At 39.5% G+C, this 23,907-nt stretch overlaps 1 protein-coding gene across 1 annotated transcript; it reads right to left on the bottom strand.

Annotated features, from left to right (window-relative positions):
- Positions 1 to 8,446: 8,446 nt before the first annotated feature.
- On the bottom strand, positions 8,447 to 20,962 carry nsdhl (NAD(P) dependent steroid dehydrogenase-like). Its single transcript, XM_041194806.1, has 7 exons — positions 20,830 to 20,962; positions 18,790 to 18,951; positions 17,349 to 17,495; positions 12,568 to 12,696; positions 11,670 to 11,812; positions 10,752 to 10,854; positions 8,447 to 9,118 (listed from the first exon to the last, which is right to left on the bottom strand). Exons 1-7 carry the CDS (start codon positions 20,845 to 20,847, stop codon positions 8,786 to 8,788), a joined length of 1,035 nt encoding a protein of 344 aa, XP_041050740.1. The 5' UTR covers positions 20,848 to 20,962; the 3' UTR covers positions 8,447 to 8,785.
- Between the last annotated feature and the right edge of the window lie 2,945 nt (positions 20,963 to 23,907).

Genomic DNA, 23,907 nt, shown 5'->3' with positions numbered 1-23,907 from the left:
ATAAAGGCAACCTCTGACCCCCTCCCGCCCCTGACATGCGCAGAGCCTGGGTGTACCTGTTGCGACTGCGCAGTCCACGCCGACTGGGTTTGGCGCCAAATCGGTCCAGAGTTTCAAAAAATGAATGAGTGTCGGAAACAGCCAATCAGGAAACGTGGAAGGTGATACTGCGCTGTCGCCAATTTACTACATGTACGGCCTGACACGCAATTGCTGGAAACAAAACAATGCTGAGAAGACATAGCGGGTCATCCATCCAGGGAAACAAACTGACAAGTTTACGATTTTAACATGGAGCTTTCTTCAGAACTATCGGTTACTGAACAGCCTTGCACAATCGGTGATACACTGCTCAACCTACTAACAGAATCACAGAATGCAGAAGAGGCCCTTCGGTCCATCGAGTCTGCACGACACCTAAGAAACACCTGACGTTTCGAGTCCTCATGACATCTTCCACAGTTCTGTGGAAGGGTCATGAGGACTCGAAACGTCAACTCTTTTCTTCTCCGCCGATGCTGCCAGACCTGCTGAGTTTTTCCAGGAAATTCTGTTTTTGTTTTGGATTTCCAGCATCCGCAGTTTTTTGTTTTTATCTCTGAGAAACACCTGACCTACTTACCTAAATCCCATTTATCAGCACTTGGCCCATAGCCTTGAACGTTGTGATGTGCCAAGTGCTCATCCAGGCATTTTTTCAAGGATGTGAGGCAACCCGCCTCCACCACCCTCCCAGGTAGCACATTCCAGACCGTCACCACCCTCTGGGTAAAAAGGTTTTTCCGCACATCCCCCTAAACGTCCTGCCCCTCACCTTGAACTTGTGTCCCCTCATGACTGACCCTTCAACTAAGGGAAACAGCTGCTGCCTATCCACACCCCTCATAATCTTCTATACTTCAGTCTTCTCTGCTCCAATGAAAACAACCCAAGTCTATCCAACCTCTCTTCATTAACTAAATGTTTCATCCCAGGCAACATCCTGGTGAATCTCCTCTGCACCCCCTCCAGTGCAACGTCAGAGACAAACGGACAACCCGTATTTTACTGCTCATTTTTCAATTAATATTCCAATAGCTGAACAGGTTCGTTGACGATGGCCACCTGAAAAGATTGCTGAGGATAATGTGGTAGTTGTTGCAAATATGGACTTTCAGAAGAAGTTTTACTAATGTATCACAGAAATTTGAAACCAAAATTAAAGGGGCATTGGTTGTGTGGAAACCAAGTTGGCCAAGGAGCAGAGAGTACAGAATATTGGTTACATAGGCTGCACAGAACACAGCATCAGCCCACCTAGTCTATGCCAGCACTTATGCTCCACTTGAGCCACCCGCCAACATTCCGCATTTAAAGATTCTTTCCCACTCACATGTTTGTCTAGCTTCCCCTTAAATGCTTCTTTACTATTTGCTTCAACCACTCCATGTGGTAGTGAGTTCCACATTCTCACCATTCTTTGGTAAAGAAGTTTCTTCTGATTTGCCTATTGGGTTTCTTGGTGATGATTTGCATTGATAGCCACCTGTCATGCTCTTCCCCACAAGAGGAAACATTTGCTGATCTGTTCACTGATTCACTCTATCAACACCTTTCATAATTTTAAAGGCATGTCATCACTCGGCCAACTTTTTTTAAAAAGACTGTGCCTGTCCATCATTTTGTGCGTATTTTTGGTTTCATCCTTGTAAATTCCTGCACCCTCTCCAGTGTCTCTATCTCCTTTTTATAATAACACAGAATCACAGTGCAAAGGAGGCCCTTCAGCCCATCGAGTCTGCACCGACACGTGAGAAACACCTGACCTACCTACCTACCTAATCCCATTTACCAGCACTTGGCCCATAGCCTTGAATGTTATGACGTGCCATGCTCATCCAGCTACTTTTTAAAGGATGTGAGGCAACCCACCTCCAGCACCCTCCTAGGCAGTGCATTCCAGACGGTCACCACCCTCTGGGTAAAAAAGTTTTTCCTCACATTTCCCCTAAACCTCCTGCCCCTCAACTTGAACTTATGCCCCCTTGTGACTGACCCTTCAACTAAGGGGAACAGCTGCTCCCAATCCACCCTATCCATGCCCCTCATTATCTTATACACCTCAATCAGGTTGCCCCTCAGTCTTCTCTGCTCCAACGAAAACAACTCAAGTCTATCCAACCTCTCTTCATAACTTAAATGTTTTATCCCAGGCAACATCCTGGTGAATCTCCTCTGCACCCCCTCCAATGCAATCACATCCTTCCTATAATGTGGTGACCAGAACTGCATACAGTACTCCAGCTGTGGCCTCACCAAGGTTCTATACAACTCCAACATGACCTCCCTACTTTTGTAATCTATGCCTCAATTGATAAAGGCAAGTGTCCCATATGCCTTTTTCACCAGCCAACTAACATGCCCCACCGCCTTTAGAGATCTATGGACACACACCAAGATCCCTTTGTTCCTCAGAACTTCCTAGTGCCATGCCGTTCATTGAATACTTCCTTGTCAAATTACTCCTTCCAAAGTGTATCACCTCACACTTTTCAGGGTTAAATTCCATTTGCCACTTATCTGCCCATTTGACCATCCTGTCTATATCTTCCTGTAGCCCAAGACACTCAACCGCACTGTTAACCATCGGCCAATCTTTGTGTCATCCACAAACTTACAAATCCTACCCCCCACTTAATAATCTATGTCGTTTATATAAATGACGAATAATAGGGGACCCAGCACAGATCCCTGTGGTACGCTACTGGACACTGGCTTCCAATCACTAAAGTATCCTTCTGTCATCACCCTCTGCCTCCTACAACTAAGCCAATTTTGAATCCTCCTTATCAAATTATCCTGTATCCCATGTGCCTTTGCCATCTTTATAAGTCTCCCATGTGGGACCTTGTCAAAGGCTTTGCTGACATCCATATAACCAACATCAACTGCACTACCCTCATCTACACACCTGGTCACCTCCTCAAAAAATTCAATCAAGTTTGTTAGGCATGACCTATGCTGACTATCCCTGATCAAATCTTGCCTCTCCATGTGGAGATAGATTCTCTCCTTCAGAAATTTCTCCAATAGTTTCCCTACCACGATGGCGAATGGACCTGCACACAATGCTCTAAATGTGGTCTAACCAAGGTTTGGTTCAGGTTTAGTCTAACTTCCCTACTATAGAAGTAAAACCTATAACTTGGTTTGCTTTTTTATGGCCTTGCTAACCCATCATCTAACTTTTAGTGATTGGTTTATTTATATTCCAAGATCCCTTTATTCTTCTGCCCCAGCTATACTCATGACTTCCAAGTAATAGGTCACCCAAGTAATAGGTCTCTACTCTTCCTACCAACATATGCTACTCCACATTTTCTGTATTGAACATCATTTACCAAATATTTGCCCATTCTACAAGTTTAACAGTGTCCTCCTGTAATTTGTTGCATTCCTCCTGAGTACTGACTATTGTTCCCTAGTTTGTTTTTTTGATTCTAAAGCCCAATTCATTAATGTAAATTGTGAACAGCAGTGGTCCCAGCACTCATTCCTGTGGAATGCCACTATTCACCTTCTGCCACTCTGAATAGCTACCCTTTACTCCAACTGTCCATTTTCTGTCTTGAATATTAATCCATTATTCGACTTGTCCCCTAACTCCACATTCTCAGACTTTATTCATTAGTTTATTATGAGGCATCCTATCAAAGGCCTATTGATAATTCAGATAAATTACATAGTGCATTGCAATTATCTACTCTTACCTCAAAAAAAAATCAATAAAGGTGGTCAAGCAAGAATTTCCCTCTTGAAATCCATGCTATTATCTTTTTATTTTCTAGATTTTTTTTATTCTCACCTTTAGTTGATATTCCATTATTCTTCCTATCGATATTAGGCTGACTGGCCTACAAAATAAAACTACAAAACTCCATATGTACCAGGTGTGTGTTCTCAGCACCTTCCATTACACCAGTGAGGCAAGGAGAACTTATGCAAGCCAAGAAAAGCAGCTGAGCAGCTTCTGCCTCCGCTGACTCAGATGAACATCAAGTGTCTCCTAACAAGTCAGAGTGTTGAATACAAAGGTATACGAATGTGCAGGAGTCCCCAGCATGTTTGCTCTCTTGAGAGTGACAACTCAGTTAGCTGGGTCATTATGAGCAGAATGGGTGATGGCTGCATCCCCAAAGATATGCTCTATGATGAGCTTGTTATCAACATGAGACCAACAGGTCACCCACATCTGCGATACAGGGATGTTTGCAAGCAAGATCTCAAGTTGACCAGGATCAGTGTCGATACATGGCTGACTGGAGTGCCAGGAGGCAAGCTGTCAAGAAGGATGTGGAAAAAACAAAAGACAAAGGAAATGACCAGTTAGTAGATTCTTAAATATAAGAATTACACTAGCCGCTCACTAGAAAATGGTGTAGTGCCAGAGTACTAATGAATTATTAACTATGTTTATCACAGTCCCTCAGTTGTTCCCTTAAGTTTTTATTTCTCCATGGAGTCCCACTAGTATTTGGTTTGTTCTTTCCTTTTAGTGGAAAATATATTTTTCCTGCATTGTTCATCATTTTAAATGTTTGCTACTGTTGATCTACATCATTGTTTGCCAGTATCATTGCCTATTTTATTTTCCCAAGTTCTATTCTCAGTTCCTCAAAATCAGCCTTTCTCTAACTTAGTAACCTGGACATACTTACGTCCTTCTCAAGCATCATCTATAGTCATAGTGAATGGTTGTCTTTCAGACTGGAGGGAGGAAATAATACAGTGGTGTGCCTCAGCGTCAGTATTAGGACCACTATTCTTTTTAATATACATTAATAACCTGGATTTAGGTATGCAGAGCACATTACTATGTTTGAGATGTGTCATCTGCAATGGCAAACAGTAAGCATAACAGATTTCAGGAAGACTACCAAAATGGGCAGACATATGGTAGTTAAAACAGAGAAGTGTGATTCATTTTGATGCAAAGAATAAGAAACAATAGAAACTAAATTGTACAGGTTTTAAAGAGACACAAAATTCTTGAAGGCAGCAGGATAAGTTGAGACGGTGATTAAAACGGTATTCTGCATCCTTGGCTTTATAAATGGGGCATAGAATACAAAGAGAGCAAGACATACTAAATTTTTATAAAATTGTTAATTAGGCCCTAGCTGAGGTATTGTGGCAGTTTCTATGCGCTATATTTTGGAAGGATGTCAAAGCATTGGAGGGGCTGTAGAGTAGTTTAATTAGAATGATAGCAGCAATGGTGGACTTCCATTATGTTTACAGACTAGAAAAAGCCAAGTTTGTTCTTCCTAGAGCAGAGAAATAAAGGGCAGGTTTGATTCATGATTCGATACGTGTATATCAAAACTAATCATGCTTTTGAAAAGTAAATATGGTAAATCTATTTTCAGTGGCAGGTGACTAAGTAATATATGAAACAGATTTAAGATAATTGGCAAAAGAACCAGACAACACATTGGGGGAAAAAAATGTACACAGAATTACCTGAAAGGATGGGAGCAGATTCAATTGTAACTTTCAAAAGGGAATTTTCAGGGCTATGGAGATCAATTGAATAGGACAGCTCTTTCAAAAGAGCCTTCACAGGCATGATGGGCCAAATGACTTCATGTACTGTATCATTTTATGGTGTGGACCCCCCCCAGTGGGCTCCAGGCATGATTTTTTTTTTTTTTAAATTGAATGCGCTCAACCATAACCTCATTATTTGAGTCAGAGTGCATGGCCCTGTCCCAAAAGATGCAGGATATTCCAATAGCCATTGGACAGCTGCAAAATACAGATTCATGCAGTGCTCAAAACTACCAAAGTAAATCTCCAATGCATGATAAACATCTTGAAGCATTTCAGATGTTTTTTTTTAAAAAGATCAAATTGCATCATAAACATTGGTCAGGGTATCGTGTCTGGGGCATTGTGGTTTTCACAATTTTGGAATACAATGAGGAATATCTGGAGCACCCAGAGGAGATGAAATATCTAGTTGCTGAAGTTCCTTTATGGACTGGAATCATATGCCAGATTCTCTACAAGATCTTTTTGTAAATATATAAGACAAGACTGTGCACAGCACAGTCCACTACTTGGACAGCTAGAAGTCAAGGTGGCTAGTAAATTATAATCAACCTCGTGTAGGTTCTTTCACCTGAAGGATAGTTCCCATTGTATAATTGATACTGTAAAAGTTGGAAGGAGCTAGCTGGACCTGGCTTTAAAAAAACATGTTCAGATAGCTAAAGCTCAGTATTTATGACTGGACGCAGTAGGCATTTTTAATGGATAGGGGTATATATGCATGTCTGCATTGCCACCAAACACCTACATTGTGTTGGCAGCACAGATCATGATCACTGATTTGCAAAAAACTCATGCTGTCTTGTCTGGGGTAGGAGAAGGGGGTGGGAAAAGAGTGCTGGGTGCTTGAAGTCAAATAGATCCCTTAGACAATGTGCAATCATGGGTGCTGGAAGAGGACAGTAGATATACAGTAAGAGGTGTGGAAGAAGACAGTAGATATACACTAAGCAGGGCCATTTGTGGACACAGACTCCAAGATGACACACAGAGTACTAAAATGTTCAGAATCAAGTCAATCTTCTGTGGCACACTTAGGACATCCAAGCCCATCAATAATGAGTTTGTCAACCTATTCCTAACCCAAAAGAGTGAAAATATGTTCAAACCCAAATCACAGCAGTGAAAAGACAGTTTTTTTCCCTCCCTCTTGGTTCCTCAAAGAGCATTCTGATGAAAATTATTAAAAGATGTAAATTGAGAGATTGGTATAATACAATCAACAGAAATAAACATTTACAACATGATCATAATTCACAATTAGTCCATGCTGCATTCAAGTCCAAAAAGATGCATTTCTGTTTTGTTTCCAGAGCACTAATCATTTTAAAAGGATGCCTGCAGGGTTTTAGTTCTAGAAATGATAAATCAGGTGCTCTGTATTTACTTTTTATGCCCAATGGAAAAGTCCTCTTCCATAGACACACCCTTGTTGTCCAAGATGCAAAATGTAACCAAATTCATAGAATAATTTTGATATCACACAAGTGAACCCTGAATTTTTTTTATTGTTACTGAATAATACAAATTAAATCAATGCTTTTGCATTCACATCAATTCAGAAGAGACCTCAACAAGAGACACTTTCTATAACAGGCTTGAATAATAAAAAGTCTTATTTTTGGATACAGTTATTGAAGCATGCCACCGATACTACTGCTTCTGGAATCAGTTGAACTACACCATCAGAAGTCACTTCAAAGGACTAAATAGATAAACATTTCCTACCAGACTGTGATGGCAATTTACATCCTCAGTAGAACAGAATGAGTACTTTGGTGTATTCCTAAGCAGCCACATTTTTCAGCCAGAGCAAATCCAAGCTAATGGTAGGTGACAGACTCATGTAAAGGATTCCCTTTGAGTAGCAGTTAATCTAATGAGATTGGCTCATTTCCTTGCCAATGGTTTGGAAGACACTAATATTCAAAAAATATTCAGGAAGTATTCTAATGGGACACGTGACACTTAATATCCTAATAATTTAGTTCTTAAGGATCCTTAAGTATTTCCAAAGATTTAATATAGTCCTTCCATCCTATTTTAACCATGTTAGTATTTAAATGAATGCATTATTTCCACCTTAAAAATATATATTTTTAAAATAAATTCAAGCAGATACAGAGTAAAGAACAAAACATGAACAAAAGACTGAAGTTTTATCACAGATATATGGAAAATGTGCATCATCTCTGAAGGAATAGTTAATTAATGAGGAATGGTATTATACTTCAGAACAGAAGTAACCAAAAGCTACTATCACAGACCCAGTTTAGACCAAACTATTTAGATATTAAGTACAACACTGCAAAAAGGGAAAAAGTGGATCATTTTTCATTTGCTTATTTATATCTTAAAGATCAGAAATGATATATACATTGAAAGAAAACAACTGCAAGAAGTGCTGATGCTAAAATGCAAAATTCAGCTTTGTGATTTCAGTGGATTTTTCAATGATTTTCTACTTTAAAACTAAGTTTATCAAAATCAGTTTGAGAATACAACATGAAACAAAAACTTCTGTGTGCATTACAAGAGCCTGAATATTTTTGCGTCATTTAAAACCAAGGCTGTATAAAGCCATGGAGCTACTGCCACAAAAACAATATCAACCTTTGGGGATTTTTTTTTTAAATCAAAAGGTAAAGAGTCAAAAGAATCCCAGACATTTCACATGGAAGACCTTACTAATAAAGTCTCAAACTTGACATATATGAGCAAAGATGCATCCTTTCAGCTTATGAGCTGAATTGTCAATAATTTGGCTTTAAATAACAGCTGGATGATCCCCAAAATTTATTAAAATAGATATTGTATTCCACAAGTTTCTTTTCTCCACACACACACCCCCCCGACCTCCCCCCCCCTCCAACACAACCCCACAAGGCCTCTGGTCACCAAATGTCTTTTTTCTATCCATAGGGAGTACAAGATTTGCATTGGTTTCTTTAATGGGCTACAGGAACAATACCAATGAACAAGACAGACATTATTTATCCCCTCTCAGGAATGGCAGAAATCACCATATCAGCATTTTACCAATTTTTGGTTGGGTTGCATGTCTTGCAACCCAACCAAGAATAATTGAAATATTTTATCAAGGCACAAATAAGCTAGATATGCAAATCTACTTGGTACCATCAGATTGAGAACCTAAAAAGTGTAACAAATAATGGGTTGGCTGAAACTGTAGTTACCTTGATCTATTGAGGTATGTGAAACTTTGAATTGTATACTTGATTCCTTCACTCAGACAGACAACAGGTTTATATCCTAGTTCTTTCTTTGCTCTTTCACAACTGTAGTAGTGGAATGTTCCTGCTAATGCTACTCGCATGGGAGTGAATGTAGGTTTAATGGTTACAAATGGCTTCAATAGTAACACCAAAATTGAAAGCAAGGCGGCCAAATAATAAGCCAGCAGGTAGGGTATGTGATATTTTGGAGGATCATAATTTAGTCCAACTAAAATCTCAGACAAGAAGGTCCAGAAAGGAATCGGTTCATCGTTTGTGATGTGATAAGCCTATTGGAATTAAAAAGAAAGAAAAGTCAAGAAAGCAATGCACATATTTCAAAATGAGTTCTTCCAAATTAACTCTCAAAACCTATAATGATAATATTATTCAGTGACAACATGAATTATTATAATATTTTCTAACTCTACCCTTTGTTAGCTTTTGTAGGTAGGGCCGGTTTTGTGGAGGTGGGAGGGGGTGGAAAGAGAGGGCAACATCAAGATTTACCAAACTAATTTTAGGAAAACATGAATGTGCAGAATTTAATTCATTTGATTCAGTGGTATCACTCAATGAAATCTCTGGAGTTCAAGACCTACTCCAGAGACTGGGTCATGTAATCTAGGTTGATAATTGTGCAGTACCAAAGGAGTACTGCATGGTCAGAGGTGTCATTTTTTGAATGAAATGTTAAAACAGCAGTCCTAGCTGTCATCAGGTGATCCCATGACACTATTTTGTGGAAGAGTAAATAAAAGTTCCCTCGTTCCGACATAATGGAATGAACTGTTCAATCATTTGAGGTATTTGTGAATATAAATACTAATGAATATTGGCAAATGTAGTGTAAAATTATTAGTAACTAATCCTTTGGTGATCTCCAGAAATACATTATGCTGAGTCTGTGTGAAGTTACTGTGTTACAGCTTTCTAGAGGTTTAATTCTATACAAGTCATTTAAAAATTTTATTTAAGAAGAACTTGTGTAAACATTGGTTCAACCTCAACTGGAATAGTCCAATTCTGGGCAGCACACAACAGGATGAACTGAAGGCGTTAGAGGGGATGCAGAAAAGATCCGCAAGAATGGTTCTAGGGATGAGGGCAAGTTACTTCAGTTACGTGGATAGATTCACGAAGCTGGGGCTGTTCTCCTTGAAGCAAAGATTAACAGGAGATTTGATAGACTTATTCAAAAATCATGAGGGGTCTGGAGAGAATTGATAGGGAGAAATTGTTCCTATTGACAGAAAAAAGAGAAAATCAGAGGACAGTAATTTAAAGCAAGTGGCAAAAGAACTTGTCGAAAAAACTTCTTAAATGCAGTGACTGTTTAGGACCTGGAATGTACTGCCTGGGATTGTGGTGAAGGCAGATTCAAAAGAGAATGGGATAATTATTGGAGGAGAAAAAAATTTGCAGAGCTTAAGAAAAGGCAGGTAAGTGGTACTTGATGAGTTGCTCTTGCAGAGAGCTGGCATGGACACAAGAAGCCAAACAGCCTCCTTCTGTGCTATAATCATTCTATGATCTTACCCCCTTATACAAAAAATGTCACTTCTATTAACAAGAGTGCTGTCAGAGAGAACAAAGAATTCTGTAACTGGTTGCATAGGTAATTGGCCTCCACTAGCAGCCATCATTAAATCCCCCTTTACGGGGTCCTGCGACAGACTGATCCCCCTATCCACCGGTAAGAGCTAAAAATGGGTTTCTTGGCTTAAAAGACCGTAGCAATTTTTCAAATTGCTGTCAGATTGTCAAAAAACAGAAATTTCAGAGTGTCCTATTATTACTAAATGGCCCTTGCACCAAATTGAGCACTTTAGCATAAAAGGGAAACAATTACACAAGATCTAATAGGCAAGATCAATCAAAGAAAGGTTGTATAGGCAGAGACAGATTACTGTCAACTTTTACCTTTCCACAGATGAAAGACTTTGGGTGAAGATTCTCTGCTGCCAGGATCAGCCCATGCACAACATTATCAACATAGGTGAAGTCTACCAAGTTTTTGCCATTTCTGTAAAAGGTATAAGTACAGTTTTATCAGGCCACAAAATAAACCAAGAGAATACTGTAGTCATATCCAGCAGATTCCAAGGAAAGATAATTAACAGTTAAACTGCACCATAAAAACTCTACAGATTAAGTGAGTTGAAGTTTAAAATAAAAATCATTTAAAAAGTCAGAGTGGATTCTACCAGCCCCAAATATAAGATATGGGGAGGTGGTGGTGTAGTGGTATTGTCACTGGACTGGTATTCTAGAGACCCAGGGTAATGCTCTGGGAACCTGGGTTCAAATCCCACTACAGCAGTCTGTAATTAAAAGTCTAATGATGTAAATCGATTGTTGTAAAAACCTATCTGGTTCACTAATGTCCTTCAGGGAAGGAAATCTGCCATCCTTACCTGGTCTGGCCTACATGTGACTCTTAAATGCTCTCTGCGCAAGGGAAAAAATAAATGCTGGTCTAGTCAGCGATGCCCACATGAGCGAGTTAAAAAAAGTGACCCACCCACTCAGAAAATTATGCTCCCCAATTCCACAGCCAATGGTGTCCACCCTCCTTCAGGACTAATGTTTCTAGACGTCATAGGAATTATTTTGAATACAGATCAAAAGTAGTACTATTTATCAATAACAAAGCACAGAGGGAAGTGAATTATGTTTTCATATAATTTGCCACTCAGGTAATCCCACACCCAGACACAAATCAGACAGCACATTGTAAATGGAGAACTTACTGTTAGCTTCTGACTGGTCACTGTCCTTTCCCAAAAGTTAAGTCACAGTATGAAACACAATGCACAATTCCATCTATACAGTACTAACCCAATCATAAACTTCATCTTGCCACTCTTGGCAGCCTGTACAAGGACAGGTACTAAATGTGGATCTTGAGGTCCAAAAATGCCATGTGGACGAATTGCAATTGTCATGAAGTTCTGATCTGGATTATTAGCACCAAGAATTTCCTGTCAGATATATATATATATAAAAAAAAAACGATCAAATAGGGAAGAAACTACAACTTTCACTTCCATTAACTCTTTCTGTCAAATTTATGGCTTTCATTACAATTTTTTTCTTCTTACTTCGGCGTACGACTTATGCAGTTACCAAACTACTTAGAACAAAATTTTGCAATTACTGGACAGTCAAGTGTATGATACAATAGTCAGAGCATACGAGCACCCAAAAGAGCAAGAATGCATGAGCACGTCGGAGGCTTGTTTGTGGGGTGGGGGTGGGGGGGTGGTTGCAGGCATAGTGTGCATCCCCTCCCAAAACAAAACTACAAAAATAAGTCAAGAGACCAGTGACAGAAAATTACTTCCACTGGATGGGCACACTGCTCAGATGAGTCCCTGGTTGCAGGTAGTGAGCTTTGACAGTGTTGAATGACAAATTAGCAATCTCAGAAGTCATAAAGATGCATGGTATACAATTACTGTATGTCTCCCATGATGGGGCTTTAGGCACATTGTTGTGGCAGAGGGGTGGGAAGTGAACAGTGCCATAGGTGTGATAATGGAGCAAGGTGCTTATATGCTTTCTAGTAACATAACTTGTTAATCCTTAAAAACAAAACTAAAAAAGTGTATTTTTAAATTTCAAGTATTTTAGCAAAGTTTACATCATTTAGCTGTATCATATCTAAGGCTATCACAAATACATCACTTCAACTTCACTTTTAAGTTTAAAGTGATGCCAAAACTATTAAACCTACCATCTCCTGTAATATCTTAGTTTGTGAATAGTAGTCAATGGGCTTCTTAGCATATGGTAGGTCTTCAGAGCCATTCTTTAGGTCTAAGCCTTCAAATACAACACTAGCACTACTAGTCAGCACCAGTTTCTGTGTGCAAGAAAAAAATGGTTAGTCATACAAACATACGAATTAAAAGCAGGAGTAGGCCACTTGGCCCTTCAAACATGCTCTGCCATTCAATAAGATCACGGCTGATCTAATTTTTACCTCAACCTCACATTCCTACCTACTCCCAATAACCTTTTATCCCCTTGCTTTTCAAGAATCTACCTACTTCTTCCTTAAAGATATTCAAACACTCTACCTCAACCACCTTTTGAGGAAAAGAATTCCAAAGTCTCTCAACCCTCAAAAATTTTCTTCCTCTGTCCTAAATGGGCAAGCCCTTATTTTTTAAACAGTGGGCCCTGGTTCTGGATTCTCCCACAAGAGGAAATATCCTTTCCACATCCACTCTGTCAATTCCCTTCAGGATCATATATGTTTCAATCAAGTTACATTTCAATAAAGTTACCCAACTCTTCTAAACTCCAGCAGATACGAGCCTAGCCTGTCCAACCTTACCTCACAAGACAACCTGCCTATTCCAGGAATTAATCTAGTAAACCTGCTCTGAACTGTGTCCAATGCATTTACATCTTTCCTTAAATAAGGAGACCCAATACCATACACAGTACTCCAGATGTGGTCTCACCAATGCTTTGTATAACTGAAGCATAATCTCCCTACTCTTGCATTCAATTCCCCTTGCAATAAACAATAACATTCCATTAGCTTTCCTAATTACTTGTTGCACCTGCATATTAACCTTTTGCGATTCAAGAACTAAAACAAGAGCTCTACAATCTCACCATTTAGATATGCATTTTTTATTCGTCCCACCAAAATGGACAACCTTTCATTTTCCCACATTATACTCCATTTGCCAGATCTTTGCCCACTCACTTATCCTTTCTATATACTTTTGTAGCCTCCTTATATCCCCTTCACAACTTACTTTCCTAACTATCTTTGGGTCATCAGCAAATTTAGCAACCATACCATCAGTCCCTTTATCCAAATCATTTATATAAAAATTGTAAACAGTTAAGGCCACAGCACTGATCCCTGTGGCACGCCACTCGTCACATCCTGCCAGGCAGAAAATGACCCATTTACATCGACTCAGTTTCCTGTTAGCCAGCCAACTTTCTATCCATGCCAATAGGTTACCCCCTACACTGAGCTTTTATTTCCCATAACAATGTTTGATGAGACACCTCATCAAAGGTGTCTCTTCTTCAAAGAACTCCAATAATTGGTTAAACATGATTTCCCTTTCCTAAAACCATGTTATCTCTGCCCAATTACCTTGAATTTATCAAGAGTACGGTTATAACATCTTTAATAATAGCTTCTAACATTTTTCCTAAGACAGATGTTAAGTGAACTGGTCTAAAGTTTCCTGCTTTCTGTCTCCCTCCCTTTTTCAAATAAAGGAGTTACGTTAGTTATTTTCCAAACTAATGGAACCTTCCCCAAATCTAGTGAATTTTGGAAAATTAAAACCAACGTATCAACAATCGCACTAGCCACTTCTTTAAGACCCTAGGATGAAATCCTTCAGGACTCGGGGACTTAGCAAATTGTTGGAACTGTAGGTTGACAAGTACCTCTTCCCTGCTGATTGCTTTTTTTTGAGTTCCTACCTCCCTTTCAATTCCTGACTTACAGCTATTTGTGGGATGTTGCTTGTATCCTTTACAATGAAGACTGATGCAAAATACCTGTTCAATTCATGTGCCATCACCTTATTTTCCATTATCCCTGTGGCACACCAATCACTATGGAAGTGGTACTTGTCAACCTACAGTTCCAACAATTTGCTAAGCCTCCAGGTCTTAAAAGAAGTGGATAGAGAGATAGTTGATGCATTGGTTTTAATTTTCCAAAATTTCCATTATTAACTGTCCAGACTCACTTCCTATAGGACCAACGCTCACTTTGTTAACTTTTAGTATCTATAGAGACTCTTAGTATCTGTCTTTATTTCTAGGTAGCTTTCTCTCGTAATCTATTTTTTCCCTCCTTATTAATCTGCCATTGTTTGTTTCTTTTTAATATCCTGTACAATCTTCTGATCTGCCATCCATCTTTGCACAATTATATTCTTTATCTTTAAATCTGATACTATCTGACTCTTTCGATAGTGGGTCCCCTTAAATATCTGGTACTGCATATCTATTGACCTATCCCTTAACCTAAATTGCCAGTACGTTTTGATAAAAACAAAATACCATGGGTCCTGGAAACCTGAAATAAAAACAGAAAATGCTGGAAAAACACAGCAGATCTAACAGTAAAACTCACTTTGTCAGGCCTGCTGAGATTTTCCAGCATTTTCTGTTTTTATGTCAATTCACTTTCACTAGCTCTGCTTTCATGCCCTCATAATTGCCCTTATTTAAGTTTAACATACTAGTCTTAGACCCTGTCTTCTCTCCCTCAAACTGAACGTAAAATTCAATCATATTAGGATCACCATAACCTCGGAGCACCTTTACTATGAGGTGTCTCATTGCAGAATACCAGGTCCGGTATTGCCTGCTCCCTGGTTGGCTCCAAAACATGCTGATCTAAGAAATTATCCCAAAAACATTTTATCAATTACTCATCTATGCTGCCTTTGCCCATCTGATTATTTCAGTCTATATGTAGATTAAAACCCTTATGATAATCACCATAGCTTTCTGACAAGTTCCCACTTTTTCTTCTTTGATATCCTGTCCTACTGTGAGGTTACTGTTAGGGGGCCTGTACACCACTCCCACAAAGGACAGAACCACCTCTCCACCTTTTAACTCCTATCCTTCCTAAAAGTCACTTGCCGTTCAATATTCAGGTCCCAAACTATGCCTTCCTACAGCCATGTCTATCTAATGGCTATTAGATCGTACTTAATAACCTCTATTCACACCACCAGTTCATCTGTTTTGTTTCTAGCGCCACGTGCTTTCAGATGCAGAGCTTTAAGTTTTGTCCTTTTATTATTTTTGTAATATCTAGCCTTATCTGTTGTTTTACTCTTAGATTAGTATTCTGTCCCTCCTGTCATCATTTTATCATTTATCATTTCCCATATTAATACCATCCTCTCTTCCCTTGTCTCTACTCTTTGATAGACCTCATCTGATCTCTTACCCCCACTATTTAGCTTAAAACCATCTCTACTTTCCTAGTTATGTGGTTCACAGAAACACTGGTCCCAGCATGGTTCAAGTATAGACCATCTCAACAGTACAGCCCCTACTTTCCCAGTCCTAGTTGCCAGTGCCCCACAAACAAGAACTTACTTTTCCTACACCAGTCTTGAGCTACTTATTCATTTCTCAAATTTTATGCACCCGATGCCAATTTGCACGTGGCTCAGGTGATAATCCAGAGATTATAACCTTTGAGGTTCTGCTTTTTGATTTTGTGCCTAGCTCCTCATACTCTTTGTGCAGAACCTCTTTCCTGGTTCTACTTATGTCATTGGTACCTACATGGACTATGACAATTGGATACTCACCCTCCCACTGCAAGTTCCTCTCCAGCCTTGAGCAGATGTCATGAACCCTGGCACCAGGCAGACAACATAGCTCTCTGGACTCACACTCCTTGCTGCAGAGAACAGTGTCAATCCCCTCACTATACTGTCCCCTATTAGCACTACATTCCTTTTTGCTCCCCCAACTTGAATGGCTTCCTGTACCACAGTGTCATGGTCAGTTTCCTCATCCACCCTGCAGCCCCCAATCTTATCCAAACAAGCTGATAGAACCTCTAATCTATTGGACAATTGCAGATGCTGATACTTCTGCCCTCTGGGTCACTTTACCTGCCTCATTCACAGTCACACCTGCCTTTCCCTGACCACTAACCAAATCAGAAGACTCTATCCTAAGTGGTGTGACTGCCTCCTGGTACAAAGGCATCCAGGTAACATTCCCCCATCCCAATGTGTCAGCAACTTAGCCTCCAGCTCAATGACTCTGAGCTGAAGCTCCTCAAAGTGCAAACACTTATTGCAGATGTTTGCACCCTGGATCACACTGGCATCCAAGAGCATTCACATGCCGCAGCCTGGACACATCACCTGCCCTTGCAGCCTTAATGTGTTTTAATTAAATTATTCACTTATTTATGTTGCTTTCTTTAAAATGTTTTAACTTTATCACCAGTTTGTATACTATTTTAAACCTTAGGACTGGAACAGAACTTAACCACATACCAGATACTCACCAAACAGCTAGCTCCTTTCCCTGTAGTAGAGCAAGAACCAATTCCTACAGGGTGGGAAAGGTAGAAAAAGAGCAAAGGGAAGTGAACACCTCCCCCCAACTCTCAGTAACTTACTCAGTTCCTCAGCTGCACTCATTTGCCTGGCTGCACTAAAGAACCCTGAATTTATAGAAAACTGAACTGGGTCTAGAGAAACCAGATTCAACCAGTTAGCTAATTAACTACTCAGCTCTCTCCTCTCTCATTGTTTACCTGTCTAAGGTTGGAAGAAAAAAGAAACTTAGTCTACTTACACAGTACTTTCCAAATAATTACAGATTAGATTTACAAGAACAAGATTAAACTCCCTTAAGCTCTCCCACTCACTAAACTCTCAGCTTTACACAGTTCCTCAGCTGCACATCACGAAAAGTTGGTGGGGTGGGGTGGGGAAGGAAACTCAGATAGTTATAAAGCTGCAATGCACCATTTCTTACCTGTACACCAGCTTCTTTACATGCTTCAATTATAGTTTTGGTCCCTGTGTAATTAACTTTATAGAAGAGTTCTCGGTTGTCACTAGAAGGTGCTGGAGAGGCACAGTGAAACACGATGCTCACATCCTGAACTGCTGGCAGTATATCCTAAACAATCACAATTTATTAATTTGCAATTCCATGGTTTGAAATTTTCCTTTTAAATACACTAAAGACACTAGATAGCAAAATTAACTAAACTGACAATTTGTAGAGATTTGCTGGACAACCTCTACTAAGCTGCAAATAGCCTGAAAGTTCAGGATTTTGGGCAAGGGACAAGGCTACAATAAAAACAAATCAATCTTGATAGATTTTCTTTATTGTTTCCAAATGGCTACCTTATTTACAAAAGGGAAGTATTCATTCTGGTATAATTTTCTCCAACCAGTGTCTAGGCATTGTCAGATGCTCAGATACCATCAAACAGTGCACATGAAATATATCAGCCATCATATCACTATCAAATTACAATATATGATACAAATATCAGATCCCTGTTGCACTATCATTACATTGGCACGCTGCTGAGAGGGTGCTCCATTATACTAAAGGGATAAAAGATCATACAGATTCACCTCAATCTCCCATGGCATAGGAACCTTGTGATGCAATTGGGCACACAGCCCATTGGTATAACAAATGAGACCACTCAAAAAAACAAAGAACTCTGCTAAAGCTCTACTGATCAACACATTGCAAGAGCACAGTATGGAAAAGAACAAGCCATTAAATCAATTGAATACATTCTTACCACAGTCCACACATAGTATAGATTTGGTGGTGACAAAGTAAGAGGTGCAGGGGTTGACAACAATGCAGTCATTACCCCTCTGAAAAAGACGACAACTTCAGGATATCACTATGCACAGATTAGCACAAAAATCATGAATTTGGGGTCTTTCAGGGTTCCAACACAGGAATACACTTCTCAATAAACTCCATGCAACTCTTCAGCTCTTTTGAGTAATTTGTAACCCTTAATCAAATCTTACATTGTTAGGAGAAAATATCTGTCCAATATCCAGTCAGTCAGCCTGATAATTTAGCAACAGTGGAGTTGAGGGAGGTAGTAATTAGGTAGAGCCGGGTGCCATCAATTTACATGTGATAATTGACAGTGTTCTCTAGGATTAAGTGAAACCAAAGTTGGCAATCGTAAGTACATCAAAATATCTACTTGAAAAATGTTAAGACTGTTATACATCGTAACTGATGGTTAGTTGTTCATTCCAGTTAACAAAATTGTATTCAAACAAGTAGCAGCATCTTGTCCCCCAGTATATTAGCAATTCAAAGTGTCACAAAGCTGGGCTTTTTCTCTTTTTGCACCCAGGTGGCATCATGCCATAAGAAATTGAGAATTCAACACTGTAATGTTAAAAACATCATTTATACCAACCTCTTTAGAACACAGATCTGCACTGAAGAACTGTACACCTTCATTCTCAAATGGTTTTCGGACATCCAAAATATTAACAATATATCCTTTCTCCAGAAGCTTCTTTACTAAATGCTGGCCCAAGAAGCCAGAGCCTCCGATAACAGCACATTTCTTATTATTCTACAAAACAAAATGAAAAGTCAAGTCAAAAGCAAAATATTGCAGATGCTGGAAATCTAAAAATAAACAGAAAATACTGGAAATGGTCAGCAGGTCTGGCAGCATCTGAGGAGAGAGAAACAGAGTTAATGTTTCAAGTTATGAGCTTTCATCAGAATTCAGAAAAGTCAGATGTAACAGGTTTTGAGCAAGTGAAGATACAGTATACTACATTGAAAGGAGAACTAGTAAATCACTGTTAGTGTGGGGGCCTTGGATGGTGCGTAGAGGAGGTAAAAGGGCAGATGTTGCATTTCCTGCACTTGTATGAGAAAGTCTGTGATAGGGTAGAAGTCAGGAAGGAGAGATTATGTGTCTTTTTCTGCAACCAAGGACTCTCCCCACCCAAGTGATTGACAAGGCCCTCAAGCTTGTCTGTTCCATTACACACACTTCTGCTGTCACCCCTGCATCTGGTGCCCACTACCCGAGAATCATTATAGGTTTCCCCTTGTCCTCACCTTCCATTGCACCAGCTTCCACATTCAAAAGATCATCTTCTCCATTTCTGCCACCTCTAGTGATATCACAAAACACATCTTCCCCTGCCTGTCCCTTTCAGCATTCAAAAGAACCATTCCCTCCACATTATCTTGGTCCACTCCTCAGTAACTCCAACAGCCCCACTTCCCACAAGGCCTTGCCGTATCAATGCAGGAGATGCAATACCTGCCATTTAACTTCCTCTCTTGCACCAGGGCCTCAAACATTAACAGTGATTTACTTGTACTCCTTTCAATGTAGTATACCATATTCATTGCTCACTACTGTTGCACTGGTGGAGACCAAACTCAAGTTGGTTTACTGCTTTGCAGAACTTCATTCTGTCCACAAGCATGTCCCTGAGCTTCAAGTCATCTATTATTTTTAATTCTCCATCATACTACCAGTCTGAACTTTGTCTTCAGTCTCCTGTAGTATTCCAATGAAGCTTAATTTAAGCTTCATCTTCTGACTGGTCATTTTACAACCTTCCAGACTCAACAGTAAGTTCAACAACTTTAGATCGTAAAAACAAAAAACTGCGGATGCTGGAAATCCAAATTTTAGATCGTAACTGCTGCCTCTATTTTTCCTTGCTGGTTTTCATTTTTCTCCTTTTTGTTTTCAGATGGCAGCCTTCATGATTCTGCCATTCCCACCTCAAGACATTTTGTGTTTTGTTCCATTCCCTTTAAGCAGTCATAATAGTAAAATGAAAATGGATTTTTATTAACAGCAGTGAAAACATCATCTTTGTCCACAACATTATTCACCTTGTCTCTCAGGCGGTAGGTAACATCATAATGGCCTGTGGTGATTCCATCACTCCCTTTGGCCCAGTAACATGAATCCTTTTGTCATTTAATCTTTCCTATCTCCCACCCTATTGCAGACCCTCCCCTTTTGTTCTTTTTCCTACCTTCACCCTTTCACTTTCTTAAAACCTATGGCACCTCTAAGAGATGTAGAAAGCCCGTGGACCTGAAACGTTATCTCGAATTCCTCTCTTCAAATTATTCAGGAAAGGGTAAATTCAAAAGAAACAAGTAAACTGTCCTGATTAAAAGGTCACAGATCAGAAACGTTAAAAACTCGGTTTTCCTCCGCACAGATTTGAAAGACCTTAATATGTCCAGCATTTTATATTTTTATGTGAAAAGGTCAGATATATTCTCACAAAATCTTATCCAGACAGGTTTCAGATCACTGCAGGTTGTAGACAGTCCACACAATTGCATCAATATTTTCCCAATTCTTCGCCGCCGCCGCACCGCATTCATCCATCATGTATCCAAACATCCGTCTCCCGCGATCTGACATTACTATTAGCTCAAACATTGCTAACTAAATACTCACCTGCGAACGCTTGCTCATCTTCCACAGCAAAGCAGAGTTTATTCAGGGCTTTCACGGTGTTAAGATATAGTCATAACCCCAACCAGAACGACGTCAGCTCCACCTTTTAAACTCGATTGGTCAAAAGGACAGCCCCGTCTCTTCTGGTTGGTGTAAATACCCCCTTCCGGCGTAACGTTACCCTGGTGACCGACTCATCATCCAATCAGATTATCGGATGATCATGAGCTGGTGATGGCGCGCGAAGCAATGACCAATCGAAATTGGTTTTAGCTCCAATTCACCCATTCACTGAGTCACCGCATTATGAATATACACGTCAGGAATGACTACTTAACATCGATGGTATCAGAAATGTGAAAAGGAGAGTTGGATATTTTTGAGATAATTAGCTCGGGTATTCAGGTTTTGTATTGTTTTTGAATTGGCTGCTTGCCAGTTGTACTGTGTCAGCTGGTGGTCTTTTTGGACAGATGAGGCACAAATATAATCTGTGAAGTTTGGGGCCGTCTAAAGTATAATGACCGTTAAATCCGGCGGCACGTCGTCCCTCGCATTGCTTTTTGGTCAGCAAAAGAAATTTGGTGGTCAGGCAGGGAGACAGATGGACCTTGTCGATGCAGGATTTAAAGTTAGCTACCTAACCAGCTGCTTCTGACTGGACTTAAATGTTTTTATGCACAATCTCAATATACTCTGAATTAAATTAATAACGTATCTTGAAATGTTTGTTATTTTTAACTTTATACCACAAGCTACATTACAAAGGCAATTCTTAATAATTAAGAACGTGCACTCTATAACACCTTTTATTCTAAGGACCTTCCATTGTGCTTTCCAGCCTATTAATATTTTAAGTGTTGTCACATCTGTTATGTAGACAAACGTAGCTACCAATTTGCACTCAAGGTCCCTCAAACAGCACCAAGGACAAATGAACAGTTAACCTGTATTGGTGGTGGTTGGGGAATAATTGGCCTACTGCCCTATGCTCATATAAGTAGTACCTTGGTATCTTTTGCATCTATCTGGACAAGCAAATGGAGCCTTGCTCTCATTTAAAAAGAGAGCAGCTCTAACAATGTAGCAGTACCTCAGTGCTGTACTGAAGTATCAACCTGGATTATGTCTTTAAATCTCACAGTAAAGGTTGAATCCAAGTCATTTTGACAGTTAAGTACCACCACTGAGCAAATTTGCTGAAGATAGAGGGCCTGAAATTCTTGACTGGGCTCCCAGACAGTAATACTTTCATTTGCTGAACATTTCTAGCATTTTTTGGTTTCCTACACTGTTCCCATATCTCTTAACTCCTTTAAAATTCAAAAATCGATTAATCCCAGGTTTGAATATACTCAATGACTGAGCATTCACAGATCTTGAGACAAAGAATTCCAAAGAGTCACATATCTTTGGATGAACAATTTTTCCTGATTAAAAGTGGCTTATTCTGGACAAACCCAGCTAGGGCAAACATCCTCCCAGCATTTGCCCTATTAAACCTCTGAGGAATTTTACATGTTTCAGTAAGATTGATTACCATTCATTCTTCTAAATTCTAGGGAATATAGGACCAGTCTATGCAATTTCTCCTCATAGAATAATTTCTGAAATGGGTCTGGTAAAGGTACTGGGGACTATTGGTGATACATAAAAGTGGTGGATGACCTTTTGAGGTCATTGGAGGAAGGCATAGCCCTTGAGGTCCTGCTGGGCTCCATTTTTCTAGTAGATGTTGTTAAGTGTTTTCCAGTGTTTGCAAGTGTTCCTTCATTAAATTCTAGACCCTCACCACCAACATTGCTCATGCTCCACCCCTGCCCTGACACTGCTTCACCTCCATATTCAGCATTATTGGGACTTGAAGATTTTGGCCAGCTATGCAACAAGAATCATGTGTTAAATTTGCTAAATTTGACTCTGGCACCTGCGCATTGACAATTTTTACTTCTCAATTTTTCCCCCACGTTTTCTTTACATCTTTTTTATTATTCATTCATGGGATATGGGCAGAGCTGGTTAAGCCAGCACTTATTGCCTTTCCCTAATTGCCCTTGAGAAATTGTTAGGAGCTGCCTTGAACTACTGCTGTCCCTGTGGTAAAGGTACCCCATAATGCTGTTAGGAAGGGAGTTCCAGGATTTTGACCCAGCAACAGTGAAGTCTTCATGATGTATTCTGTCATCTCGTTCTGAGGTGGCAGCCACAGTCTTATTTTTGCATTACAAACCTTAATTCTGCATATTTTGCCGGATTGTTTTACTGGATCCACTTCATTTGCCTCCCAAGTATTTGATATAAATCTACACCCCCTTATTTCTTATCAACTCTATCCTTCTTGATCATTTTGTACTACTTTATGATAATCTCCATCGGATAAAAATTGTGCTTTTCTTACCCCACTATTCTACATTGCTAAGACCATCTCTAATTCAGACAGTTTCTAGCATCAGAACCTTAAAAGGATTTCCCCATCTTGTGTCCTCTGTGCCTTACTGGCACTGACACATACTAATGCCCTTTTGTTGTATCAATTTCTTAAGAAAATACTAAAATACTGTGATTGCCATTTCAACAATATTTTATGGTACTATTGCTTATTAAAATTTATTCTGATTATTTTTTTAAATGGAATCTACTCAACAGCTTTGTTATTTGTGCAATTGGCCTAATTTTAAAAATACTATGTTAGCTTATTGATCTAATTTATCTCTTAACTTTCTTAGGAAGGACCATGATTGCAAGACTACAAGGTAAGTCTAGATGTAGAAGGTTATTCAGCACATTTTTATTCATCTGTCCAAAATGATCCTAAATTTCCTTCACAGGAATATTCATTTTTTTGGTGGGTTCAGATCCCATCCCAGAAACCTGAACAGATAATCTAGGCTGACACTATTATAATATTGAGACAGTGCTGCCTTATTGGAGCTGCCATCTTTCAGAAGAAATGTAAAACTAAGGTCCCATCCACCCTCTCAGGTGAACATCTGTAGAGGAACGGAGTGGAGTTCTCAGGGTATCCGGGGTAATTTACCACTGAAGCAATAACACAAAAACTGACTATGGTTTCATTGC

Source organism: Carcharodon carcharias, chromosome 9 (assembly GCF_017639515.1).
Source record: "Carcharodon carcharias isolate sCarCar2 chromosome 9, sCarCar2.pri, whole genome shotgun sequence".
NCBI classification, from domain to species: Eukaryota; Metazoa; Chordata; class Chondrichthyes; order Lamniformes; family Lamnidae; genus Carcharodon; species Carcharodon carcharias.
The sequence above is the reverse complement of the archived record's forward strand: the minus strand, read 5'-3'. Positions and strand labels throughout refer to the sequence as shown.

Coding starts and splice junctions, on each gene's coding strand:
- nsdhl (XM_041194806.1), bottom strand. Junction 11,813..12,567: donor CTAAGATATTACAGGAGATG/GTAGGTTTAATA, acceptor TATATCTGACAG/GAAATTCTTGGTGCTAATAA. Junction 9,119..10,751: donor AGTCTTTCATCTGTGGAAAG/GTAAAAGTTGAC, acceptor TAATTCCAATAG/GCTTATCACATCACAAACGA.